The 27,848-nt window shown below is 35.8% G+C and overlaps 3 protein-coding genes across 18 annotated transcripts in view; 1 reads left to right on the plus strand and 2 right to left on the minus strand.

The window, feature by feature from the left end:
* RPAP2 (RNA polymerase II associated protein 2) overlaps positions 1–155 on the minus strand; it is a 35,200-nt gene extending 35,045 nt beyond the window's left edge. For both annotated transcript variants that reach the window (XM_086901914.1, XM_086901913.1), the window contains exon 1: positions 1–155. In XM_086901914.1, coding sequence (XP_086758040.1) covers positions 1–49 — 49 coding nt within the window. In that variant the 5' untranslated portion in view covers positions 50–155.
* Positions 3–26,211, plus strand: GLMN (glomulin, FKBP associated protein). 14 transcript variants are annotated; one of them, XM_086901919.1, is made up of 26 exons: positions 3–158; positions 326–437; positions 1,679–1,797; positions 2,265–2,390; positions 3,771–3,890; positions 4,896–5,004; positions 6,228–6,474; positions 6,936–7,035; positions 7,999–8,186; positions 8,698–8,751; positions 9,560–9,590; positions 9,963–10,052; positions 10,585–10,626; positions 10,714–10,787; positions 11,099–11,183; positions 11,990–12,096; positions 13,231–13,294; positions 15,315–15,438; positions 16,801–16,883; positions 17,000–17,389; positions 18,384–18,467; positions 19,539–19,732; positions 20,393–20,490; positions 21,591–21,733; positions 25,064–25,837; positions 26,078–26,211. In XM_086901919.1, the coding sequence occupies exons 3-20, from the start codon at positions 1,732–1,734 to the stop codon at positions 17,105–17,107; spliced, it is 1,818 nt and encodes a 605-aa protein (XP_086758045.1). In that variant the 5' UTR covers positions 3–158; positions 326–437; positions 1,679–1,731; the 3' UTR covers positions 17,108–17,389; positions 18,384–18,467; positions 19,539–19,732; positions 20,393–20,490; positions 21,591–21,733; positions 25,064–25,837; positions 26,078–26,211. The 14 variants fall into 14 exon arrangements, with proteins under 14 accessions (XP_086758045.1, XP_086758046.1, XP_086758044.1 ...); XM_086901920.1 differs by having other exon boundaries at positions 18,387–18,467; positions 19,539–19,737; XM_086901918.1 differs by having other exon boundaries at positions 18,387–18,467; positions 21,605–21,733.
* On the minus strand, positions 17,507–25,198 carry C9H1orf146 (chromosome 9 C1orf146 homolog). 2 transcript variants are annotated; one of them, XM_023932080.2, is made up of 5 exons: positions 25,115–25,198; positions 23,144–23,237; positions 21,866–22,034; positions 18,716–18,794; positions 17,507–18,252 (listed from the first exon to the last, which is right to left on the minus strand). In XM_023932080.2, the coding sequence occupies exons 1-5, from the start codon at positions 25,181–25,183 to the stop codon at positions 18,133–18,135; spliced, it is 531 nt and encodes a 176-aa protein (XP_023787848.1). In that variant the 5' UTR covers positions 25,184–25,198; the 3' UTR covers positions 17,507–18,132. The 2 variants fall into 2 exon arrangements, with proteins under 2 accessions (XP_023787848.1, XP_023787847.1); XM_023932079.2 differs by having other exon boundaries at positions 21,866–22,049.
* Positions 26,212–27,848: the final 1,637 nt, after the last annotated feature.

Below are 27,848 nucleotides of genomic sequence, written 5' to 3' on the forward strand. Positions count from 1 at the left end.
CTGCGCGCCGCCGGCGGGGCTTGCCCGTCCCGGCCGCCATCATCGCCATCACCGCCGCTCCGCCCGCCGACCTCTCACCCGGGGCGGAGCCGCGGCTGCGGCGGGGCCGGGAGAGGCGGCAGCGAGGAGCTCAGGGGTTTCGTCCGGCAGGGAGTGAGGTGAGGTGGTGTCCCCTGTGGTTTTTAATTCATCTGTGTGTTACAGGCTGAGGCTGGCAGCCTCTTCGTCCCAGCCTGGGTATTGTACTGCCCAGAGAAGAGGCTGGGGTGTCTGTTTATTAGGAGGGAGTTTGGTGAGTATTAATAGAACGTTTCACATGATTCAGATCCTGTCCACTTGCCGCTGAAACCTCCTAAAAGATTCAGTTGGAAACCGGATTAAGTATTAAGGCCGGAGACCATCTGCGAGCTTAGCCATTAAATCCCTGGAGCAACAAGGTGGGTGCTTGAGGCGCATTTCAAGGCTGTAAGTACATTGTGAAGTTACTGAGGGCTGAAAATGGAACAGTGCTGGCGTTCGAAAGTATGCTAAATTGTTTTGGCAGGATCAGTAACAGTCTGTAAAACAGAGAGCTTAAATAGTACAGCGTGTGGTAAAACATGTGGTACCTGGTTAATATGACAGGCTAGAAAGGATAGGTTTCAGTGACATACAGATGTCAAAATGGGTCGTGAGGAATACAAAGTGAGTTATTCTTTGAATAAAGAAGGTTACACAGAGATGCCTTTTAAGCTTTTGTGAGTTGCCCCCCCTTTTGTGAGTATCCAGGTAGGTTTGTTCTCCTTGTGTTATCTCATGTAGGTGTGCTGGCGTTTGACCAGCATCAACCCAGCCAGATTAGGTCAAATGTAAGAGGAGAGGCTGAGGACAGTGCATGGAGATGTCTGTGTTTTGATGAATACCTAATTAACCAGGTGTAGGGGTACTTGACACTTACAGTGATCATTTAACCAGGTTTAGGCCCATGGCATTATTTGGAACCATAAAGATTATGACTTCTGCTATGATATATCACATGGGATAACCATGCATGATTGTATTTGTAATTTATGGTCCTGGCTATATAAAACTTGGTACATACTTGACATTACTCAAGTAAATTACTTGTTTATAGCAAGAAAATTTTAAATTTTAATGCCTAGAGGTAAAAGGCCACTGAACTAGTCCAACCTAGACACTAGAAAGAAATAAATGAAACTGTATATGTAATCTTGACTGGACTGTTGATATCAGCTGGCATGGTGTTTGGATCAGTGCCTTTACATCTCAGACATTGGGTTAATGTGTTCCAGTCAGTGCTGAGCAGAAGCTCCTCTGGTTAGAATAGTCACAGGAAATGTAGTGTGTCATGGGTGTGCACACTTGGTGTACAGTGAGTCCAGACTTGCTCTATTTTAGCTGCAGTTTTCCATGTATGTGCCCACAGTACTCACTGAAACCTTCAAACTTCTTAAGATGACCCAGATAGTACTTGAAAACTTGTTTCCCTGTACATAGAATGCTGTTTGTTTCCTGTCTGTAATACTGTCTCCTGCTAATATGGGGAGTAGAATAATATGGCATACAGTTCTTAAAAATTAATTTTCCCTTATTTTCTAATTATGTAGTCTTAATATTTGTCTAGGTTGTTCTTATTCCTCTATTAACATTTTTTTTTGATAATGTGATTATTTTTCAGCCTCTGTTTTAAATTCATGTGATATAATACTGCCCTCTTTATAATAAGTTTTCATGCCAGAAGAACACAGTCAAACTATAATGGCAGTTGATGAACTTCAAGCCATAATACAAAGATGTGTAAGTAGTTTTCTTTCCTTAGAAGTAACAAGTGTAAGTAGTGTGAGTTTCTCTTCATATATTATAATTAAAGTCGAAATGACCTCAGAAGAAAAGTCAGCTGTTAGTAGAACTCCTCATGGGGTAGCTAAGTTCATCTTCCATATTTCATTTCTTCCAGACTTCTCTGTGGTGCTTATCCCAAGATGCTTCATTATTTCTGCTTCTTGGAGAAAGAAGTGCTCTTGTAGCTAGTAACAAAAGCTGGTTGTTGTAGAAGACACTTCTTTCAAACAGAATGCTGTAGTCTAAACTTAGTGATATTAAAATACTGTCTTGTCTTCTGTAGTAACTTGGTAGCTTTTTTAATATGTTAAAAATGTATAAAAGTTACAATGATGCTACATTTAATTTTGAAAGCATAGATTTTCCTATTTCTTATTATACTTTAATAAATTCAGAATTAAACATTCATATTTTCTTTCTAGCAAATTCTGGAAGAAGCTGATTTCAAAGGAGAAGATTTTAATCTGTTTCAGGTAGCAGGTCAGAAATGTTTGGAAGATGGATATGCAGCTCAGTTATTAGAAGTAATTCAAAATGAGAAAAACAAGGTGAGTGTGAGTTTGCACTACATATTAATGTTTATTAACATCATTAAATAGAAAACTGCTTATGAACAGGGAAAGCTATTTTCCCTTGGAGCTGTACATATGAATATCTAATAAGTTGCCCTGTGTTAAGTGCACATTATTCTGTATTCAGGTAGCTCACAGAAACTCAAGTCATGGTAATCTCAACAAAACCATTAATAATGCTTCTGTGAGTGAAGCAAAGAGAAAAGGAAGCAGAAAATCATAATTAGGAGAAAGCAACAGTGTCCCACTTCTGCAGGAGAGGGGTTTCAGATGGTGTACTGGGTCTGGCTGGCATGGAGTTGGCTTTCTTCATGGCAGCCTGCAGTGCTGTGTTTTAGATTTGTGACCAGAAAGGTGCTGATAATACACCAGTGTTTCAACTACCGCTGATCAGTGCTTGTGCAGCATTAAGGCCTTCTTCATTTCTCACTCTGCCCCCAGTAAGCAGGGAATTTGGGAGGAGACACAGCTGCGACAGCTGACTCAAAGCAGTGAGATATTCCACACCATACAACATCGTGCCCAGCAGTTAAGACAAGCGGATGGGGACCCATTCCAAAGTGGTGTTGCTTGGAGGCTGGCTGGGCATTGGTCTCCTTGTGGGAGTTGATCTGCATCATTGCCCTGTCATGCCCTGCTGTCTTTTGTCTTTCACTTATTACATTGTCCTTATCTCTGGAGCTACTCTGTTTTGCTCTTTTGACTCTTGCCCCCATCCCACTGAGGGACAAGAGCAAGCAAGCAGCTGAGGGGTGCTTAGTTGCTGTTGAGGGTGAGCCTACCACAAATGGATATAATAATATTGGCCAACTGTAGGAGCCATCTAGGCTGATGCTAATTTGAAATGCTGATGTTGGTGGACATTAGGGATGCTGGGATTGAACAGAGATAAACAGAAAGTTCAGAAAGAAAGTGAAGGGTAGAATATTATAGCAATGTTACATGGGGTTCACCATCTGGTTTTGAATTTTGTGAGTTCGGAGTAACAACTGAAAATCTCAATGCCCACATGAATAATTTGTCCAAGTGTACTTTCAGTACACTTCCTCTGTTCAGTCTTGTTTTAAATGTATTGTCATAGACATTTAAAAGTATATATTGACATGTCAATGTTAATTTATATCGACATGTCAATTATTAGAAGAAAATGATACAAAATATGCGGTTGTGTTTACAGGTATGGGGAGAGAATACAATGTGTGTCAAATTATGGGAACAGTTGCTAAATATTCAGTGACAGTAATGATTACAACCAGGATACTGATGTGTTTTATGCTTTTAGTCTTTATATGTACAATCTTTCTGGGTTTAGAAGACATCCAGTTTTGGTTTATTCTCTGAAAATCTGTTTTTTAGGTTATCATCAAGAATATGGGTTGGAATCTCATTTCTCCTCTTGTTAGATGTATTTTCATCTATAAACAAGAAGATGATAAGCGAGAACACTGCCTGAGGATACTAGAACAGTTGGCACAGGTATGGTTTTGAAATACGTGATTATGATACAACGTTAGGGAAATTTTGCACAAAAAGGGTTCTAGATCATTAATCCATGAAGTTAGTATACTAAAGGCCAGTTACACACAAATTGGTCCAATTTGATTCTGACAATATTTGCATAATGAATCTACATCACTACTTGGATAATCTGCTTAGTTTAACATTCCCTTTTCTCAGTTTAAAGGTACAGGGAATCCTGAATTCATGGTGCATGGTCAGTGATTAGGGATCTGTTTGGAAGTAGTAGGCTCAGCATCAGAGGTGTGGTTTTCACATTAAAATGAGCTAAGTTGATCTGAAGGCCACAGTCTTACCTGAGTTAGCTGGCTTGAGTAAAACTTACAGTATGTTGCTAAATATCTTTTCTAGTATCTAATTTAAGGTCTCTCTATTCATGTTCTCTCTTTAGCTATTTCAGAACCATTCTGCAAGACCTTGCCATTTGCCACTTACCTGTGTCTGAATAGTATTTATTGTTCTTTTCTGCAAAGTCTTTTCCTTAAATCATTCACCCTTCTTCAATATGAGAATCATTACCTGATGATTCTGTTGGAGTAGGAGCAGAAAAATGTTTTAACCTGTAAAAATCTCATTCTCTTTCATTTATGCACTCCAAAAACAACTTGCAAACGTTATAGCTTGAGTTAAATTCACACTCAAATTTTACTTCACTCTCTGCTCCTAAGGATTACTTTGCAAAGGTACTGTGAGTTTTTTACAGCCCATAAAAATCAGGTTTAATGTCAGTTTTTACTATTATATGTTTTCAGCTCATATGAAAATGTACACACAGGTATGCTCTACAGGAGATGTTAATTGTAGGCATGTACTTATTGTTTCATATTTGTTTTCTTAGATCTTACCTTGAATGTTCAGATCTCTCTTGACATTCAGGAACTTCTGTATTGAAGTTTGCAGGTGATTAATTTTTTTGGTTATGACCATGGTTATTTAAAAATATGCATTGTTCCTCTCTTGCAGCTCTGCAATCCAAAGGAACTTTTTTTGGGTTTACTTGAGCAGATTGAGCAGACCTCTGGAGAGCAAGTGTGTCAAACTGTCATGTTATTGCTTCAGCCTTTGCAGACAGGTGGGATTCAGTTTATCATGTGATTTCTGAATTAAATTATTTTCTTATTTTTGTATCAATTTAGTTTAGCCTTTGCTGGAATGGTTTCAGAATACATCTGTCCTGACAAGCTTTACAGTCTATTATATTCTGCAAAATAACACAAGGCATAAATTTAATGCTTATATTGGTCTGTTAGAAAAAGATTTTAGATGGGACTAATAGCATCAGTTGAAAAAGCAATATTCAGCTATTTTTCATAATTTACAAGAATGTAAACTGTAAATATAATGTAAATATAATTGAACGTGAGTATAACTGTCCTATGACAGTTATGATTAGAGGTGTGAAGCACTCCTGCTGTTGTAGCAGAAATAGGGAATCACATGGATTTGTGAAATTCTTCATTATTTGACTTTTAAAACATGCAATTCTATTTTTTTATAGTATAAAAATTAATTTTGATTGAAGCATGTTGAAATACTTTATTGGTGAGGGGGCAGTGTTATTCTGGCTTACATATGAAAATTTAAAAGGTTGTGTTTGGCCTCTTCTTAAGTAGGTAACAAGCAGTAGTTTCTGTTTTGTTTTGTGAGATGAAATCAGGTGTTGTATATCAAGTTGAAGTCTGATTGTAGCAATCTCCAGGATATGTTATTGTACTGTGTTAGAGTTTAACAAGAGAAACATGTGGTTTTTTGGATAGCCAATCTGCAATTAGTCTGCATTGAGTCCACTTAAAGTGGAGAGCCTCTGATGCTGCTTGCTTCAGTCTGGGAAAGTCTGTTATTTTTGCTGTGGTGTAAAAACCAGAGTCAGTTCTCAGCAGAAAAGCTGGGCTATTGTCTCTGGTTTTGCTAAGCACAAAAGGACTCAAGTAATAAATGCCTTTTCTGGTCAGATATGTATCATTTCACTTAGCCCAGTTCTAGAAAAGCAGATTTTGTTTTGGTCCTCATCCTGGTGCTGTGTAGAAAGGATGAGCTTTGAAATGCATGACCGATTTAATATTAATTATTTGCAAATGTATGGCCATGTTGACTACAGTATATTAAACTAGGTGATGGTGTTTAGTCTTGCTGGATTTGCTCATGTGATTTCAGGTATCAGTCCCTCTCCTTCCCTGAAAACAAAATGTTTTCTTACCTAGTCACATTGTTTTTCTTTACGTTTTCCTCTACTAAGTAAGTAATAACGTCTCAAAATGTTTTCTGTTCTTTCCCCCTTTATTTTCTTTCCCCCAGTGCTTTTGAAACTTCAGAACAAGAAGGCCTACTCAGTGGGTTTGTCATTGGCCATGATTATGAATCAGCTCACTCCATTACCTGTACCCTACACAAAACAACAAATACAAGAAGATAAACTTGGTCTCTGTCAATGTTGTAATGCAGTGGTGGACTTTGCTAAACCTTTTGTGAATGAAGTTGTTAAAAATATGGAAAAGTCGTCAGAATACAATGACATGGAGCTGAAAGAAGAATTAATAAAATTGTGAGAATTTTATGTCTGTATTATATTTTCCTGTAACTTAACAAAATTAATAGTAGGCATTTATTATATGGGGAGCAAATAAATAATCTTTTAGTGTTTGATAATGCTGCTAACATATGTCTAACTAATGTGGTATTTTGACAAAGAACCCCTAAATAGGCCTTATATATTTATGCTTTCTGTTTAGTTAAGGGAAATAGTAAAGAACTATTAGTTGCTGCATTTTGAAGCTGTGTTGGTATTCCTCTGTTCTCAAATTTACAGCAGTGAGAATAATCATAGTCTGGAGGTGAAGTCTAAGCAGTGCTTCTACAGGAGATGTTGTTTTTTTATTCTCCTTGGAATGCCTTGAATAGCAGCAGCTGATATGAATATAGGCATTATTCTTGGTCATCAATTACGCTATCATAGTCTGTATTTATGACTATATTGGTGATTTATTCCACCCCTTTCTTTTTCAGCTGTATGAAAAGCCTGCAATACCCATTATTGATAGCTCAGCTTGAGCAACTTGAGGGCATTGAAGAACATCCTTTTCGGCATTTTGCAACTGAAATTACAGTGAGTGCAGTCAAAATTAATTACAGTGTGTGCAGAACCAGTGATCTAGTTCACAACTGCCTGTAATTTGTTCTAGTGCTCATTTTGATTTCTGTATTGGTTAGTGGGGTGACTTACTGGGCTGTGTAAGATATGTCTTGCCTTTCCTGTTGGGCACAGTTTGAAACCATGTTTTTGATGCTAATTATGAATTAATTAAAACTTCTCTTTAAGGCATTAGGTAGTGAGAACTGAAGCTAAGGTCAGTAAGTCCTGCTTTGACTGTATGACATCTTGTATAATCCTAATTTTCCAAAATGTTCCATCCTGGATGCTGGGTTTGGACAACTCCAGAACAGTGAGCTGATGTTGATCTCCCCATTTCTCTATAATATGTACTCTATATCCTCAGCCACATGAAGGACATGAGGAAGTAACCACTGTAGTGTTTCTGATGTACAAATGCCAGGTGTTCCTTGTGATGTGTATCATGGGAAAGAAAGGCCATACAAAGCAAATCTATCTTTAAATCAAGGCTTTTCTTTAGCAGCTAAGTGTTGTGTTCTGTATTGATTAATTAAAAAACCCCAAAATACTGAGTATTCTGTGATCTGAAAAACAGAGATTTTGTGACATAATGTTTTCATGAATCTATTGTTACCCATAGCATTGGGGATAAATGAGCTGAACTAGGAGTTTGCAGATAGTCTTCATTCTGTCTTTGCTAACTTTTGTGTGCTTGATTTTGTTATCTTAGTAACATTTTTCTAACACTAGTTATTTTTCCTTCAGGATTTTTTTTGTTTGTGCATATATCATAAATATCACATATTTATATTAACATATATTATAAACATAAAATTTATAGTAATTTCTATGCATGCTGTACAAGAGAATGTATGTAAATGTAGTTAGAGCTTTAAAACTTAATTGGTATGGAGGTATTTTAAAGGCAACTATAGGAAATCAGTTTTTATTTTTTAGGGCATTTTGTGGAACATTGGAGAATTGATACCATTAGTGTTTGTACATCACAAGGGCAAAAGTCCACACTGGGAGAATCAGGAGTTTGCAGACATAGAGCGAAAGAATTCCGCCGATTCTTTGGCATGTCTGTCATATCTGATGTTTGTTCAGCATTTTGGTGTCGAATGCTTCCCAGTGGTTTTTAGGTAAGAACTGTTTTAGGTTCTGTGTTAGGTAAGACTTATTTTAGGTTACCTAACTGTGTTAGGTAAGACTTATTTTAAGTCTGTACTTTGAAGATTCTTTCTGAGTGGAAGAGAACATTATTTGTGAAGAGTTATGAATGAAAACTATATTTCAGTAGTTTTAATTTTATGTCAACATAACTTATGTTATATAAAGAACATACTCCTGCAGATTATTCAATTGTAGTTTAATTTTAGATGAGCTATCCTTTAAAAGAAACTATTATGATTAGTCATGTGCTGAAAATTAATGTGTATTAATTGTTCATTTACACATCTATAGACAGTTTCACCATGAGAGTTCTTAACAGTGATTTGACTTAAATTTTTTGACTATTTAAAAATACACAGTTTTAAAAAGATATTTTAATTTTTTAGAAGAATACTTTAAAATAATCCTTTTAAATATATTCATTATGTGCAAATGTATATGGCTTATGCAGTTTAATGTTGCCTGATTCTTCTCTTCTAGTCCTTCATACCTTCTGCTGTGCAATATGACACATATTGAAGTGCTGCTGAAAAGGTAGGGGTTTGTGGAATTTGCAGGTCTAGATAGTGGGGGTGATCTTTTACAGTAATTCATTAAAAACAAATTTGAAATATAGATAAGTTCAGAGGAGATTTATAAACTTGAGCATTAAAATGTCAAGTTCCACTACAAGATGGCTTCTATTACTAAGAAGCAGAAGTTGTCTAAACACTTATGTATCTATGTATGTACAACATCTTCTATTGTGGTACCATTTTTAGAAACTTTATGCTGCAAATGTAAAATGAGTAGCTTAAACAAATGCAGAATAATTAGGATGTATACTTACTTGCCCTTCTATAACAATTATTACCAAAGGCAACTTGTGTGAAAATATTTATTTGAATGTATTCTGGTATGATATGCAAAATGATTAAAGGTCAGGCTTTCTAAAAGAGACCAAACTTTTCTGTATATTGTGATTATTTCACTTTCCATAAGCCGTGCTGGCAAATGCCTTCTAGCACTGCTAAGGAAGGCAAGTTTCCTATTCTGACTGCTTACCATTCCATTGTCTTTGGTAATCAATGTCTTAATACCTGTGGGAAAAGACACTGCTTTTGAGCATGTATAAATACTGAGGGGAAAAAAAGTAATTTTTGGCTGTGAAGAGATGGGTCTAATGTTCAATATCTCATCAGCAAGTCTATTCTAAAAATCTCTGGGAAGAGTAATGAAGATTCAATATTTAAAAAATAGAATGAAAATTGTTGAAAGAGAAGTTCTTGTTAACCTCTGTTCTACTGTTTCTTCTGAAGTATCAACTGTCTTTTTAATTAACAAATTTGATTTTTTTTTCTAGAACAGAAGAATCTGTATTATCTAAAGGACTTGTAAGTGGTTTTATTAAATTAAATTTTCAATGTTAGAATGTTTTATTTTTTCAGTTTAAGCAATGGAAAACTTTTATTTCCCCTTCTAAGAGAGGTATAACTGATAGTTCAGGTAGTAGTCCCAGAATTATTTTGATGCTTAATTAAGTATTCTTCAGTCTTACAAATGCCTGCATTTATTGAACTTTGCAGTCCTGCATAATTGTTTAAATTACAGCTATCACTTATAATTGCAGCTGCTTGGAACCTGCAACATCTGAATGAGTATTTATGATTGAAGGCTGTTTTAGCCATGAAATGTTAGGCTGATAGATTAATGTCCTGTATATGTGCATACTGTTGGCATCTTTATTTTCTTTTCCTCGCCTGCAGGATCTGTTTGAGAGCTGTTTATTGAGAATGGAAGATAACAGCCTGCACCATCACTATTTAGAATTCAGAGACTTTATTAATGTACCTCAGGTAATAAGAAACAGTGTACAGGAGTCTTCAAAGTTTGAAATAATACCTAGCTGTCCCCTAGGCATTTGAGAGAGGGCATCTTACTGGACCTTTATACACCTATGCTGTTAAATTGAAACCTTCAGTGTCTTGCTAGACAGAATTGATTGTCTTTTCTACCTGCTGCAGCATGAAGTTTCAGTGACAAAATACACCAGTGTATGTTCAGGTCCCTGAAGCAGCTGGGCACAGATCTTAGTTGAAAAGTGGTGCTTGCTCATTTTGGCTCTTGCCAATCTGCTGCTTGGCTACATTCTTGCCTGGAACCAAGAGTACAACAGTGTTCCTATGGATCAGCCCTGGGATTTTGACCACTGAAGCTAGCATGAATTTCTCTGATGAGAATCTTCTATAATTACCTGAGCATTCTCATTGGGGTTTTTTTGTTCGTTTTTTTAAAGTCTGGAGTAGATTTTAGTCATGTAATGATTTAGTGATGTAATGTATTAATCTATATGTAACTATAAATAGTATTTCCTTTTTCTGACTGCAGGATTTGGTGAAAATTATGACCCTTTGTCCCATGGAGCATATGGTATGTTAAGAGGTAAAATCAGTTGGATTCTGAATGCTGAATGAATTATTTTAGAATTCATCTGATCAACATCTCTGTTTTCTTTAGAGAAAGAAGAGTTTAAGTATTTTGCAGTTGTTCATAGACAAGTTTGATACAGAGGGAAAATATGCATTATTCAGGTACGCATCCAAGTTACTGTAGATTGTGTAATATCGGCCCTAGAGCAGCTTAATTGCATCAATACAGTGATTTCTGACAGAATTTCCATCTGATAAGCCATGTTAATTTTACTATGTTAATTTTTTGATAAATTATGAATTTCAATTGCCTCATATAAAATTAGCTGTCTTATGTAAGGCAGTGTTTAAAGGTTACATATTCATACTGTTCTTCTGTGGTAAAACTCCCAATTAGTGAATGTTATCTAAGTTTTGAGCTAACTCTATGGGCAGCTTTAAAGAGTTAATATCTTTGTTTTGTTTGTTTGAAGGTGTTTACTGAAGACAAGCAACCATGCTGGTGTGGAAGGATACATTATTAAAAATATAAAAGATCAGATTCACTTGGCATTAACGGTGAGGCTGTTACCAGTAAAAACCAGCTTGCCTTCTCAAAATTCTATGAGGATGATGTTGAGAAAATATCTACAACTTAAACTTCGAGTGATGCATTAAAAAAAAATCCACTTTGAAAAGACAGAGAAGATTAGAAAATTTTATTAAAAACATTACTTTGGCTTTTTCTGTCTATGCATATTTAGGTTATTTTACAGTTGTATTTTTAATTGCAGTATCCTATTGTATTTTTCTAAGAAGTTATTTTGCTTTTCTAAGAAGCACCTTTTCTGTGCTTGAAAATAGATTTCTTTCTGAAAGTGGAACTGCTCAGTACATTGTTTTATCCCCACAGTTCCTCATTTTAAAAATACAATTCAAATATTGCAGTCCAGATAGAATTATTAGTTTTTTCTTGGCATTTATGATGACAGTCAGCATTTTATTATGAGTGCTTAGCAAATGATAAATCCATCAGGAAGAGCTGGGCTAGATCAAAGCCATTTTAACCTCATATTTTATAATAATTATACCAAAAAGTTGGGAAAATTAATTAAAACTAAATAATTAATTTTCTACTATGCAGCCTCACAATTTTCTTACTACATTCTTTCCATTTCTTTCTTGGCTGTCAGAAAGACAAATAATATTAAAATTATAAAGAGGCTGGTTTATGTACTTCACTCACAGGTCAATATTAAAAAAACATTTCTTCCAGTGTCTGGTTATTTTTTTTAAACTTTTCTGGTTTATGCGAGTAATTGTTACATTATTTAAGACCTAAATTTTGCACTCAGCTGAACTTTTTGTATTTTTTTTTTCAAAAGGAGTATGACAACATTTGGTTTATGGGACATCACCTGATCTCCCTTCTAGATTTAGTACTTTCACTTCCAGAAGGTGCTGAGACCGATCTTCTGCAAAATTCAGACAGGTGAGTTGTAATTACAGTTAAAAGCTTTTCTCCTTTCTTCATTGTTAAAAAAGTCTATACCTTACTACAATGATGTATGCTGTCATGTAATTAATGAGATGACAACATCAATGTATTTTAAGGTTTTGGAACTAGAAATGGAAATGGTCACTTACTTTAACCAGGTCTGCATAGGAGAATGTCACAATACCATTACATTAATTTTTAACAATAAGAAAGAATGTCCTCCTCCATTTCCTGAGGATGTAAGACTTCAGATGTGAAATGACATAACTAATGGGTAAAGCATTATTTCCTCAGGAATTTATAGTTTGTCAGATCTCTGCAGAAGCAGTTGGAGGAACAAAAACAATGTGGTGTGGTGTCTAATATGATAGAGGGGAATATCAACTATCTGATGCAACCTATAGTGCAAGGCATCTTTGAGGCAGCTTTACAGATTGGTACTGGGAATCCAGTATCTCATGAGTAGGATTACAGATCCACCTGAACAGTAAATAATTGCATTAAAAAAAAATAAATAACTGAAATGTGTCTGAAAAATCTTGTGTATATAGGGTAAATCTTCCTATATGGTAAGTAATATGATGATGCTTGGGCTTGTAAATCAGTGGGGAGATAATGTCCAGATGAACACATATCTGGGCATACAAAAGCCCAGAAGTATGATATTTAACTGTACTTGTTATCTGGAGAAAACAATAAATAATTTCTGCTCAAAAGTATGGTAAAACAAAAGCAAAAAAAAAATTTAAAAAGCACACTCAAAAGTAAAAATTCAGTACTAAAGTAATTCAGTAGTTCAGTAATAAAGACAATTGTCACGCAAGTTTTAAATGAACTTTGGATCACCAGTGATACATATTATAAATTCTGTGATAAGGTTCTGTCTCTTGAGAAAATCTTTCCCTCACAATCACCAGCCGTCTCCATTCTGATGACAGTTTCAGTTTCACTTGCCAAGTGTGAACTTTCGTATGGACATCACTACACACTGGTGCTCTAGATGGAGCTATATTGCTCAACAGATGGGTGGCTGCTTTTTGTACAAATGGATACTCCTAGCATGTCTGGCTAATGGAAAATAAAAACTACTATCCTGGTAATAGGTATCTGTATGTTTTTAATACACAGGATTATGGCATCATTAAATCTGCTGAGATACTTGATCATTAAGGATTGTGAAAGTGACAATCAGGTATGTACTATTTGATCTGAAAATGATTGATTAGCTGAGAGGTGGAGTCACATGAATACTGTTGTCCTTGATTCAAAAACCATGAGTTTTGTGTTTTGCTTTGCAATGGTTAGTTCCCCAGAGCTGATGCTTTTATTAAGATGCTAGGAAATAACTGAAATGTTTCTTTGTTTTGATGAAATTGTTTGCATATATAGTGTTCCTATAAACAAACTAATCCTTTTACTCTGCCTGTTGAACTGTGATCTATGTCTACAACATTAGAATATGTCACCACAAAATCACATACCCCAATAAGTATTCCCAAATGAAAAAATTATTTTTCCTTATTTATTCGCTGGTATTCCTCAAACCTCCAACTGGATTTCTTTATAGCAATAATAATACAATAATATAATTTTTTTGGTTTCTAAAATACAGAAGAAGAATTTGATCTACTTTTAGATTAATTTGAGATCTAGGAATATGTTTTGTAAAGCCTGATAATGTTACTAATCTAAGTAGAATAACAGTGAAATAACTTGTACTGATTTCCGAAACAGTAATGAAAATGAAAAGCAAAAAGAGCTTTCAGTGGGTGCATTTCTAATTTACTATTTATGTAATTAGTTAATATTGGTAGACTGTATCTGTTTGTCATATTTAAGGGGTGATTACTATTAAGTAGTCATAATGGTCTACTCAGTTACATGTAAATACGTAGCTTTGTAAGAAAAGTAAGAATTCCTCTTTTATTCTTAATAAAAAACTACATGTAGTAGCACTCAGCTTCTCTAATAGTGCTATCTAGTACCTGGCAAAAAGAATGCCCATGCAGTTTAAGGAAAAAATAGCATCACATCTTCTGAAGATTTTCCCTTAAATTTAGCCTCTGTCAGTTATTCTTGACTTTCTCCCTGTCTCTCTTCATACAGTGCAAGTGAGGCAGAAAGAAAATGCCTCCTTTCACGTCAGTTCAGATATTTTGATTGCTGTGTAACAAGCATTTTCATTAATCAAGTTTAAAATAAGTATTTTTCTAGAAAGTTCTTTTTTTAGCCACATTCTGGTGGAAGTAATTACTGGTCTTATTTGAACTGTTAAATGTGTCATTTAGTATTAAGATTTGGTGAATTTTCCACTGTTGTTAGTGGACTCACTCTTTAATATTGAAAATTCTTGTTTTTATTGTCCTTATTCTGCCCTTTGAGGATACTGCCTTAAGAAAGGAGTTGTATAAATGGCTCCTATGTCCAAGGACACAAAGGCTGCTTTGTATTGTTTCCTTCTACAGCAGTTTGTAGCAAACCCAAGCTTATTTTCCTCTCTGTAACCCTGAGCAGCCTTGGTTTTGAGCATCTTTTCCTTGCACCTCCTGATTCCCGAGTGCCATTATTGTAAACTCCTTCTTCCTACCCATGTCAAACTGGGGAGAATTTCATTGCCACTGTGGCTACCATGCTGAAGGATGGGAGTGTAGCATATCAAGTAACATTCTTCAGTGCTTTTAAAATGCAATATAGACATTCAGGAAGCATGATATTTATTACAACTTTAATTTGACATCACAATACCATGTTAATTTAAATATTTTCTCTATGTTTTTACTGCTGAATTATCTGTGAGGAGCCTACAGCTGCCATTTACTTGCTGTGGAGATTCTAGCCTGAGAAAGGGCCTAGAACCTCCCCTCCAACGCATCAAGGCTCTTGCAGCTTTGCTTACAAGAACAAGCTGAAAATGTGCATTTCCATTGCTGTAGTTACCAGTCTACACACTAAGTCCTCCCTCCCTCTGCACCCTTTTTTTTTTTTGATTGCTTCATCGGCCAATCAACAAATAATATGAGGGAGAGAAAGAGGAGCTTAAATATCCATCACAGTGCTGCTCATCCTTAAATGCATGAGTGATTTTTTTTTTCTCTTTTCCCCCCACCACAGAAGTGTGTCATAAAGACTAGTCAAAAATCTCATGCTCAAAAGCTTAGTATTGCAATGCTTCATTAAATTGTTTCATAACCTTCTCTCTTCTGTTTGACTAGACTGGTGTATGGACCACACTTGGCAAGATAGAGCAGAATTTCTTAAAACCACTGCGTGTAGGACTCAATATGTCAAAAGCACATTATGAAGCGGAAATAAAAAATAAGAAAGAGAACAGAAAAGGTTGGCTTTTGTTGGTTTTTTGTTCTTAGCTTTGTTCATATCTAGAAACTTCAGTAATCCTTTGGAAATGAGGAACTGGTGAATGCTGCATAGATCAAGATTTATTTAACTGTTGATACTATTCCAAACTTCAAATAATAACTCAGTAGTTGCTGAATTAAAAATTTTCATAATTGATCAGAAAAATCTGAACTTATCTGTCATCACATTTGTAGATCTTATGGAAACCTGACAGAACTGTCACATGAAAACCTTCAGAGCTTGTTATGTATTTTTACTTTTGATTTTAATGTTACAAAGGAGAATCCAAGTTTCTCTGAACACATAACCCTTAGGTTTTGTACCAGGTGTGGGAGGGTTAACAAGAGAAAAAATAAGTCGTGCTCTCTAAAGCCTGAAGCATTACATTCCCTTTTTTTTTTAATACATTATTTTTTAAATCTGACACACAGAATCAGATTCTGCTCTGGGTTAAGCAGACACATTGCATGGGGCACAAGAGCTGTAGCTGCTTTAGGCCATCTCTCTGTATGTCAGCTCCTCTGTTCCTTGTGGTCTCCAGTATAATTAAGATAGCCCAAGGAATTTGTGTCTGCTACTAGAAATGTCAATACAGCTTTTTGCCCCTGGTCTTACCCTCTTCTGCTGCAAACTATGTACTTATGAGTCAAAGAAGAGGATTTTTTTCTTAAGACAACCTGTGGATATCTTTCTGAAGGGAATCCTTCAAAATTAATCATGAAGCTTTTTCTTAAGTCCCTCTTACACTTCTCTGGCCTTTGACAAAGTATAAAGAGATTTGAGCTTGGGAGAGAACATCGAACTTGTAAGAGTAAATGGTTCAGCTTTCTTCCCTAGTGTTTAATCTTTGTAAGCATTACATTGAATTTAAAATATGTGGTCTGCATGTAAGAGGTTTTCCCCTTATATTTCAGACTTGTCCTTGTAGTTTAGCTTGCTGCAGAGAAGCCTGCAGCCTTTTCTTAATAAAATAAGTATTTAATGTCCGGATTCATTAAGTCAAGCTAAAGAACCTCCTACTATCTCCCTGAATGTGGAAATACTAAAAATGTATCAAAACTGGGCCAGATAACATCTTATTTTTCCTTTCAAAGATCATGTGAGCTCTATAAAATTGGTTCCAGTTACAGATCTTGCCTGTTTAGTAATATAGGCGTTTGTGTTATACAAAGTTATAAATATATCATCCAAATCCAACTGTCTTCCTCTATGACTCTCTGTCATATGTTTCGTCAATCCCTAGATTTCTGTTCTTAACAATTACTGTCATGAAATGCTGATATTTTAAATATTCTTTTAATTCTAAGAGTCATGTTAGTTTCTTCATGATTTCTTCTACAGAGGCACACAGTTCTAACACAGTTTGCTCTGTAACTGTTAGTGGGGAAAAGATGCCTGCCATGACTACCGGAATGCAGCTTCAAGTGAGTTTGCACTTCCCTTCAGTCACTTTTATTTTTTTTTAATCTGGAGATAAAAGTAAATGTAAAATGGGTAAAAAAAATAATAAAAATAACACTCATCTTTCTTGTCATTTCAGGTTTTACACTCAGCTCTCTTTACATTTGATTTAATAGAAAGTGTTCTAGCTCGAGTAGAAGAACTCATTGAAGTGAAAACAAAAGCTGTAATGGATGAAAATAGTTAAGGGAGTGAAGTGTTTGAATTACCATACTCCTGAAAAGAACATCTGAACTATGAGACTTCAGTTGCAAGGGATGCTATGGCCCTTTAAAGAAGAGCAATTTAGAGTGGCCTCCAGAAGAACTGCAAATGCTGCTCTTCATAAGTCTTGTTGCTGTTCTTTTTTATTTTCTTTTGCTCTTGTTGCATGTCATTTGCAGATAATGTCTATTTACTCCTCTTCAGAATTGTGAGCTTTTTCTTATGTTTGAAAACTAAAAGCAGGGGTGTGCTCTGTGGCAAGGAGGTATGGTTAGGCATTTATTTTTTTTAAATTTCAGAATTTGTTGGGTAATAGTTGCTGTCTGGTGTTGTGAATTACAAAAATTTTTATCAAGAAGAACCAATAATTAAAAAGTCCTGATTAAGCAGAAGATACTTTTATTAGCACATTTTAATGTTGACAGACAAGCTTCTCTATTTGCAGGAGTGTAAAGTATAGATAGATAACAGTACAGAACATACAATCTATAAATAGTAAAAACAAAAGGAAAGGCAAAGGGAACCAGGTTTAAAGAAAAACATATCAACTTTGAGCCAAATAAGATGTTAGAACTTAGTAACATAACTGATAACACTTGTGTTTAAAAAATAGTGTAAGATTGTATACATACAGCTGCTGTTTTTAGGGATACCTGTATTTTGGAATTGCTTTGATCATCCTTATCTTTAATAATACAGCTTTCCTTAAGATACAGTAAATATTTAGGGGAATTATTAATAAACAGATAAGCCTCTAAGATCAGAACCCAGTTAAAAGCAAGGATGACTTTTCTATAGTGCAGCTCAACGACTTTTTTTCCCTACATGGAAAGCACATTTGGTATCGAGTATGCTATTTTTTCACTGTATTGCTATTTAATATGAATTTTCATTCCAAATGCATATGTTGAATGTAGTTTTTTGAAATGTAACTATATTTTTAAGAACATTCTATATTTTGTTTAAAATGTAGCAACTCTATTTATGAATAAAAACCCAACTATTAAGTTAATTACAGTGCGATTGGTACTCCTGAAGCATCTTCCGAACTGGACTTTTTTCTATTATTTGGGCTTTTGTCATTTCCATTTTGCAACGAGTATCATCTGCTCCTGGTTTGGAAGTAACCTTGGAGAAAAGAAAAATAATATTAGTAGAACACAGGGACTTTTAGGTAATAGAATATTCAACATTTTATTTTTCCAGCAGTAGAAATGCAAAATTATTCACCAGTGAAATTTGAATTGTGTGTTCTTAAGTAGGTGTTCAGGAATGCTGTACACAGAGGTGATAGTATTTGAACAGGAGTTAACAGTAAATGATGACATCCTAACTTAACAATGGTAAGTAAGAGCAAAAAAAGCTCTTAACTATCTAATTTATTTTCTTAGATGCTACTAAGAGCTATTAAGTTACCTTTAATGGTAAAGACTCAGCTAATGCATCAGAGTATCAATCCTACCTTAGTGTATTAATGGATTGTGGTCAGAATAACCTAAAAGGTTCCATTAAGGAAAACCAAGTATTTTATAGTTCTTGGCTTTTCCTCAGTAATACAGTAATATTTTTAAGTGTATGCAACTGGACTTACCTTAGCCATAGTTAGCATTAATTTAACAGTTTCAGCAGGATTATGAACTGGTATTACACGTAAATTGGTGCCCAAGAATCTGTACATCAAAATAAATAAGGTTACTTTTAGAATATGTATTTAATTTGTTATGCCACAAAACTCAAACAGCATTCCCACATGATGTAAACAGCTTTTTAGTGTGCAGTTTTACTTACAGAGAAGGCTGCTTTTATCTTGAAAGGCAAGTGCAGCGTTCATGCTGTTTGTAAAGCCATCTGTCCCATTTCTGTATGACTTATTTAGGTGGGATTTGGAAGGGCTCATTTCTTTATCTAGGTCTCTTCAACCACCAATCAGCACTTCCTAAGCATGTGTGCATTCAGAGAGAGCTAAACCCTCTTCTGTGATATTGCTGAAGACTTCTCAGTGGCAGTAAAAAATATTTGGGTTGTATTTATGGCTGTGAAAGAACACAGCAAAGTATCTAACAACACTGTGCTAAAAATACTTCAGAACCTGAACTAAATCTTTGTAGTGTACTATAAATAAAACAACCTGTATTCCAGACACAATTAAGATAATGGGATAATTCCACTACTTTCATGTAAAGACTTGTTCACTCAATACTTTAACCTAAAATGAATTATTTCTATAAATAGTGTTATTCATATGCATTCATTCTTGAGAAGAGGATCTTAAGATTTAAAATAGTAACATGAGTTGTCATTCATGGTTATGGAAGAGAGACATCAAAGCTTAGGCAAGCACAGAGCCTCTCCCTCAGAATTACACCTTAAGTGTGTTATAACAATGACGTTACCTTTGCTGTTTTCTGTTGTAGAGCTAAAACAGGAGAGGGACTTCACAACAAAGAATGAGGAATTTTAAATAACCAAAATGAATTTAAATAATGCAGATGAAGTGCCCAGCTGCTCAGTTGCATAGTCCCCTGTGACCTCCCCTTGTGCCTGCCACCTGTTCTTCCCTGCAATCTGTCTGATGACTTGGACTCATTCACATTAAGACCTCCTGCTGGTAAGGTATCTCATCTGAACTTGTCTGCCCTTGCTCCTAATTAGCAAAAATAAATGTTACAGGAACTGTCCTTCGCTAAGCATAGGCACTCAGGTCCCTGGTGAATTTTGCTAAAATGTGATGTAGGAACAATGGTTGGATTTACATTTAGGGATTAGGGAAATAAATTGATGCAATTTTGCAAATACTGGAATGGGCTAAACAAAGCATGGATGAACAAAGTGCAACAACTAAATAATTACATGTACTTAACTAGATACATGAAAATCTATTTCTATAAATAGCTTTGCTTCCAATAACAGCAGGTCTAAATTTAGTGTTATTAATTTGACTGATGGACAGAATACTGGAAATTTTAACATGGCTGGCCTTTCCTCCAAGGTGTTTAAAACGTACCATACAGATGTACTGAGGTTATTTCTTAGCTTATTTAAGCTGCTATGATAAACATTACTTTTCTCCCACTTCCACCATGCTATACACAATTCTGCATAAAGTGTTCGTGTTGTTAACAAGAATCCTTTAATTTTCTTGTTAATAATAACAAAAAAATAATCCTTCCCCAACTGTAGCAAAGCCATAGATAAGCAGAAAGAAATAGTAATAAAAGACAACCTGATGATACTAAGGGGCTTTTTTTTTTTTTAACAAATCCAACAGGTGGCTTTTAATTTCAAAGAACATGGCACAAGTTTCAACCCCACTAGGAGAAGCTCAGTCAGTGATTTACAAACAATAGCAGAACTTCAAGCTGCCAGGTAGTAAAAAAAGCACATGCATATAAATATATATATATATTTATATAATTGTCCCTTGTCAACATCAATTTGATATTGCTTGCAATGAAGAAACATTTTTTATTATAATAAAACTACTGACTTGCCAAATGAATGCATTTCCAAAACATTGCATTTTAGTGATCAGCATGTGCACAAGACCCATTGCACATAACCACAAAGTAGATTGAGAATTAGCATTGCCATCACCTGAATAATGTGAATTGCTGAATGGTGGCTGAATTTTTAAAACCTCTCATGAAAATTTACAGCGTTTTCACAAACGGGTAATAGATTTCTTATATTTTATCTCATACACTCTTTATTCATCAGCATTTGGCAGTATGCCCAGGATTTAATGAAACTGGTGCTAGTTACCTCAAGGAGGTAAAGATCAAAGACTTTATTAGAATAGTCACTTCTTTGAGGCCAAGAGTGACAATCAACTGCAGTTAGGGCTACTGTACCTACAAGAAAATAGTTCTGACTACAAGCATGGAGCATAACCCAATTGCTGTTGTCAGCAGGTATGTACTGAAATATGGCAGTTTTCAGACTTCATTAGAAATCAGAGATAAAAGTTTTAAACAAACCAGTTTTAGTATCTTTTATACTTTTGGTGTAAAATAACACTGATTATTTAATTGTTCTAGCACAGTGTAATAGATGCTGTTCCAAGTAAACATTTTAAAAGGTAAACAATCTGCACTTTACAATAAAGCCTTGTCTCGTGATGTAAACTTGCCTGTTCTGTTTTGAAGATGACCATGAAAATATGGCTACAGAGCTAAGAAAATGTTCTGAATTTCCAATGCAAGAAAAAATTTTAAAATAATTATATTATATTACATAGCCCTAAAATGATTGAAAGGAATCTAATTTGCTATGTTTTGAGGAACATCCTCTTTTGTTACCTGTGATGCATCAGATTGATCCACTTGGTATTCTTTTTATTTGCTGTTAATAAACAAATAATAATAATTTTTTATGGTGCATAAGTAAAATAAAATTTGTGTATTCCTGAAATAATTAACAAAGGGTAAGGTTGGAACTGACCACAGTGTGTCAACTTCAACCTCAAGCATGTTCATCCTAGAGCACACTGCAGACGATTACATCCGGATTGTTCTGGAATTTCTCCAGTGAGGGAGCCTCCACACCCTTTGGGCAATCTGTTCCAGTGCACAGTCACACACATTGTGAAGAAGTTCTTCCTCATATTCAGGTGAAATTTCCTGTGCATCAGTTTCTGTCCATTGCCTCTTGTCCTATTTATTCCTAAATTAATATTTCCAAATCCAAGACTGCTATTTCATTTCTTAGCAATATAAAGTTCAGTTTGATGTTGAAATCGTACCTTCTCTGAATCCTGAACATGACGCTCCATTCTTCTGGTCCATGAAGAGCAGCTGACAAAACCAAAAAGCTGTTCCGATGAATGTTTATGAACTTCTGAATTCTTTTGGAAAACTCTTCTTCCCCTGTCCTAAGCAAGTCTTGAGTGTCTGACAGTATAAATGCAATGCCTATTGAGGAGACTCCTGTAAGTGTACAGGTCATGGCAGTAATGGGATTAAGTTCTCACCACAAACTGGGAAGCACAATTCTTAAAGCAACCATTAGTTTAAAATGCAATGGAACAGAACATGAATGAATTTCCACATCACTGATAGATTTGGCCAGTGATGACTAGCAGTTTTAAGATAAAACTACAAATATCTCAGGTTATTTTTCTACTATAACATCAAAAACCCATCAACTCTTCGATCCACTCAAAGTAGATAGATCTGAATGCCTCTGAGAGCACGTGCTTCAGGAATAAGCAACTGTTATAATGGAATGAATTTGGGGCAAATGCAAAGGCTGACTGAAAGGCTCTGGAAGTCCTGTTTCTAAATGAAAGAAACAGTTGTAAAATCTTACAAGTTAGCTGAACTGTCTACCATGAAAAATGAACTTATAGCTCTGTCAAGTTGTTCTGAAAGGGAAAGTTAAAGCTGAAGTTCAGGAGGGTTAACAACTGAGCATACAAAAGTCTATCTAAATGTGTGCTAGTCAAAGTTCAGGAAAAGTGATGTATCTCATCTATGTGTCTAGAACATCTGTTGTAAAAAGGAAAACCAGCTATTTCATGTTTACAGTTTCAGTGATTTCCTAATCAAATCCACTCAAATAATCCTTTCCTCACCTCCTCTGTTACACCAGCTGTGCAAATTCAACTTGGAAGTTGAAAGCCAAAGGTTCACTTACATTTACAGCCATGTATACTAAAGATCTTGATGGCAACTTACATGTTAGCGGCATTAAGCATGTTTGCTCAGTTATAACATGAATTAAGCAAACATTAAGCATGTTTGCTCAGTTATAACATGAATTTACTGAACAGTTGAGCTGATGATCACCAAATCTCATGTAGCTGTTCTATAATGCGTCCAAAAAACTAAAATACAGTGAAAGTGTCCCCAACATTATCTGTTTCATCCTCTGATTTGCATACAACGATAGCACAGCTCCTTCCACTACTGCACAACAAGGCAGGTTTTATTCAGTTTAGAGTAGCCCACAACCAAGCTGACTGGCCTTTGTACTTCTTTCGATTTTATGATTTAAAAGCATAAACTTTAAACTACTGTACCAGAAAGAGGAAAAATCACAGATCCAGTTTCCACTGATTCTGAATATCGAACTCGGTGTTGTTGCCTCTGTAGAACTGTGGAAATTTCATGATCCTAAAATTTTAAAAGGTTATTTTGAAAGTTCAGCCAGCAAGTTAGAAATAGTCTTAAAGCATGAGCTGAACCACTATAGATAGACCTTTGGCACTGTTGTTCAAAAAGTATTTTTTATTCCACTTAAAATTTAAAAAGTACTGAAATTTTAAACATGATCAATTAAGGAAATTTTGAAGTATTTGACTGGAAGTTACAAACACTTGAATAACAATTCTGTATGTGTATGTTCAGTTTGTCTCAGGAAACTCTTGCATAATGCATAAAGCTCAAACATTTTACACTCTGTTTTGGTAAGATGTGCTAAAGGAGGATTTGCAGAAGTGAGGATCATACAGTAGTGTGTTTCTATGACTCTAGTTAATTAGGCTGCATTATTTTCACAGATGTCAGCATCTCAGCTGGAAAATTGTTCAGATATTCTGTATAGGACTTGATTTTCTTGAAAGCTTTTTGACAGAATGCAATCCCCACAGGAAAACTAGAACACTGCACTATGCAGTATAATCATCTACAGAATAGACTGTGTTTGGATGTATTTTTCAGCCTGCAAAAAGCATTTCTGCAGTATGTTCCACAGAAGCTGCACACACGCATATATTAAAGGTTAAATCACTGAACCTTTTTAGCTAATAACATGTTCTTTAACCTACCCATTCAAAACACAGCCAGCCTGCTTATATAGGGAAGTGCCATGATTTAGTGGAAGAGTACAACAGAAAATCTGGATTGCAAGTGAACCTTGAAGGAGGCATTAGCCAGAAATGTCACGCTTTCAATTGGTCTGGAAACGGAACACTCAGTGGCAACTGCTTCTAAGGTTTTGCTACATTTTGGAAAAAATCTCAGCTTCAAAGCCACTGCTGAATTATTTAATGTACAAATAGAAATAACAGCTATATGAAAATGATAGCTCATAACCAAGACTGATACAGAAAAGCCATCTTGGATTTGTATTCAGTTACCTCCATCACTTTGCTTATGGGGAGCCCTTACAAAGAGAGTAGTTTTGAGTAGAGCTGGGGGTAGGAGTGAGTTATGCCGGTACAACTGATGAAATCACTGCCATCCATTACCTCTCACCATATTATGGTACAAAGATGCACAGTTTACAGGCTGTAAACTCCAAAATGAGCAGGCAAGTAAGTACAGGCTTTAAAATGAAGCAATTTAGGAATTACTTCAACATGGTTCACCCATTTACACAGCGGAGATGGGGTGATAACCTTGTCAGCCATCTAGCATAAGACATCCTTGCTTGTGAATCAAAGCTCTCAAAGCTCTACATTCTTGCCAGCTGGCATGAAATTGGCCTCAGCTGCAGAAGCTAATTACCAGCTCCTTGACATACCCTTTCACTTTACTTGGGAACAGAGTCAAGGCTTCTGATGTTACCAGATAAAAATATATATTAATATCTATAAGCCTCAGTATTTTAAACTGAATTATGTACTTACAGAGTAATTGTCTACCCCCATGTTGATACTGTATAGGAAAATATGAAGTATTTAGGGAGAAATTCAGAAAATTCAGCAAATTTTCTGATGGAATTATTTATAGAGCAAACTGAAAGAGGCATCAGTGCAGTGCAAAAACGATGAGTCAGGAGAATATCCTTAAGCAGTGTAACTCAGAATAGCAGGTGGCAAGAATACTAACTAGATATGGAAGTAGCTACGAGAAAATACAGTTGCACACAAAAAACCCCCTAGTATTCTAATAGAAAGAGCTTCAGACTAATATCCGTTTTATCCTGAAAAAAACTGTATTCATTGACATTGGATAAAATATTTCCATATACAGAATATAGTAATTTCTTCTTTCAGCCTTCCCTGAGTCAGTGAGTCAGATGCTGGTCTTCACAAGCGGTGTCCTACCTGCAGAGCTGTGCTCATAATGACCGTCGTTATCCACCTCGTTGGCTCCTGCCCGCACCTTTCTGACATTTCTTCCAGTGGCTTAATAGCTCTGCAGTGAGGTGCCACTTCTGAAAAGTTTGGGAAAAGAGAGACGACAACAATTTCCTGCCAGTTAACGAGGCGAGACGTTTGGAGCACACGGACACATTAAAGAACTGGTTAACTGCCCAGCGGAGCGAGGGCAGGAGCCAGAGGCAGCCCGCAGCCTGGGCCTGGAGGCTCCCGCTCGCCTTTGTGGCAGCTGTTCCCAGTGCCAGCCTCACCCGGTCCCTTCCCCGAGCCGAAACCCGTCCTGGAGCAGGCTGGAAAGCCGCGGTGCCGCCGGGAGGCCGGGAAGGAGGGAGCCGGGCGGCGGGAAGGGAGCGGGAAGGGAGCGGGGCCCGCGCTCACCCTCAGCCCTCAGGAGGAGCCCGAGGCTCGAGGGAACGGACGGCGAGTCCTGCGGCTGCTCCTGGGCAAGAGCAGGCCCAGTTATTTTCTATAGAAGTTACATAAACACACGAGTTTCACAGGACAAAAATGTGAAAGCAAGAGACAGCACCACTTTCAGTGAAAAAGAAATGCTGAGTGTGCTGAAGCTTCTTTTTTAATCAAGTAAGAGGAAATAATACTTCCACGTGAAGAAAAGCTGGGATGTTGAACCATTAAAAGCACTGGTATCCAGCTCTGCTCTTTACCCAGGCAAGAGTTTAGCTTCTCATGCTATCTTCTGAAAGTGGTATTTTTACCAAAAATCAGATATTTTAGTAAAAGCTTTTTGTTTTTTAATCACTTTTTAGGACTTTTTAAAATAGAAAAAACTAACCTAATTTATACATTTTTAAAAAAATCTATAAATTTATATAGCAATTTGTTTGGTTTGCATAGAAATAATTAGACATTTTAAAAATGTAAAAATTACTCTTCTCCTTTTACTTCCAGACAAGACATGGATTCACATCTGATTTCTCTCTCCTGTTGGTCTACCACACCCAAATTAGAGTAACCCCGCTCTGCAAAGGGTATGGAAATGTCATGGTACATTACATAGTAAATAAAATATTTCTAATAATGTATTTTTGAGTATTTGTGCAGCATAAATGTGAAAGTCAGCAAATTAAAGAAAAATAACAGATGTATTTGGTATCCTATCTACAGTGTTCCAGAGAGCAGTGACAGGACCCACAAACTGAAACCGTGTTCTGTAACACACTGGAACCATATGCTCTGACTGAATACAAAAATCAAGGACTTAAGAACATCAGGAATAATTTTAAAGTACAATTATAAAATAATAGAGAAGTTTTATGATGAGGATTGGTGATCCTGCTGACATTTGTCAATATGAATTTTGAATTTATGCACACTGTGAATGAATTTGTTTCAGTGCTGGAAAGAGTTAAAGAGTAGGAGCTGCTTTGTTTTTAAGGGTTATACTTGATCTATAACACTACAGTGTATCTGAATTCATATCTTGGATTATGTTTAATATGTACATGAATTAATTGAATTACTGCTATTCAGATAGAGAAAAAATAATAGTAGGGAATATAATGGAATAAAGAATGATTCCCAGAGTAAATATATTTAACAGTTGACTAGAGTTCAGTTTCTTTAGGTGTAATACTGTTAGAGATGGGCAGTACATAAAAGAAAGGGTAAATTATTACATTAAAAAAATTGTAATTACAAAGAAATATAAATATGGGATTTAGGCTCCTGTGATACCAGCAGGTACCTTTTTTCCCTGATAGCCACTCACTGTGCATGAATCTGGACACCCCCAAACTCTGAATATCACTTGAGAAGCATCAAAGTACAGTGGTGGATAAGTGTGGGACATTGAGAAAAACCCAAATCTTAACAGAAAATGCTTCTTTTTGGTATTTTGATATAAATATAATATCTTCTTTGTTGTTGTTATACATTTACTTGTGTAAATTATGTGTCTTAATTACAGTTCAAATACTTATACCAGAAACTTAATATATTTCTGCTTATCACTTACATTTGACAATAGCTGGTATTTGAAATAAAAGTAGGACTCTTTCTGAGACAGAAGGTTCTGAGTAGAATGGACCCTGGACTCTGCACTGTCTCTTGTGTGAGAGCTGCCCTGGCCTAATGCTTGTCTGGTACAAATCTGATGCAATGGGACATGCTGAGCGCCTGGGACTCTGTCCAAGTGACAATTCTGGTAGAAATTTGTTCTGCAATACCATTTGAGTATTTCATGACTTGACTTTCTCTTTTTTTGAGCCTGGATGTCAGAACACTAATTAAATAGAGCTTGGGCTCAAAGAAAATACATTTTTCTGAACTGAAAGAGCATTCAGAGCATTCTTCTCCACAGTAGTTTCCTTTCCCAAAAGGGACTTTTGAGGGATCCTGTACTATCTGATGAGTTCAAGTTATTTTCCTACTTACTGTTATCTCTGCTGTAACAGTTTCTGACATTTGGCTAGTCTTAGCTTTAAATCTCAGAAGCATTTCTCTCCCACATACATACATGGTGCATTTCACATACAGGTGAAGGTGCAGGAGAGAGAAAGAACAGGGCTGAGTCTGGCAGCATATCAAATATTTCCTGGAAGCAGAGTACAGAACCCCACTTAGGCAAGAATAGAAAGATTTTGTGACTAGAACTCCCCTATGATGAAGATAATGGCATAAGCATTTGAATTAATAACTAATTTATGACAAGGCAAAATCT

This window comes from Cyanistes caeruleus, chromosome 9 (genome assembly GCF_971803275.1).
Source record: "Cyanistes caeruleus chromosome 9, bCyaCae1.hap1.1, whole genome shotgun sequence".
NCBI classification, from domain to species: domain Eukaryota; kingdom Metazoa; phylum Chordata; class Aves; order Passeriformes; family Paridae; genus Cyanistes; species Cyanistes caeruleus.

Bases quoted from the DNA above. Each gene is read 5' to 3' on its own strand.
- GLMN (XM_086901919.1), top strand. From the start codon at position 1,732: ATGCCAGAAGAACACAGTCAAACTATAATGGCAGTTGATGAACTTCAA. The intron at 9,591-9,962 runs GTAAGTGGTTTT...CCTCGCCTGCAG, and splicing joins CTGTATTATCTAAAGGACTT to GATCTGTTTGAGAGCTGTTT. The intron at 12,097-13,230 runs GTGAGTTGTAAT...TTTAATACACAG, and splicing joins CTTCTGCAAAATTCAGACAG to GATTATGGCATCATTAAATC.
- C9H1orf146 (XM_023932079.2), bottom strand. From the start codon at position 25,183: ATGTCAGAAAGGTGCGGGCAGGAGCCAACGAGGTGGATAACGACGGTC. The intron at 23,238-25,114 runs GTAGGACACCGC...TTAAAATTTTAG, and splicing joins TTATGAGCACAGCTCTGCAG to GATCATGAAATTTCCACAGT. The intron at 18,795-21,865 runs GTACGATTTCAA...TTTGATGTACAG, and splicing joins ATGTTCAGGATTCAGAGAAG to ATTCTTGGGCACCAATTTAC.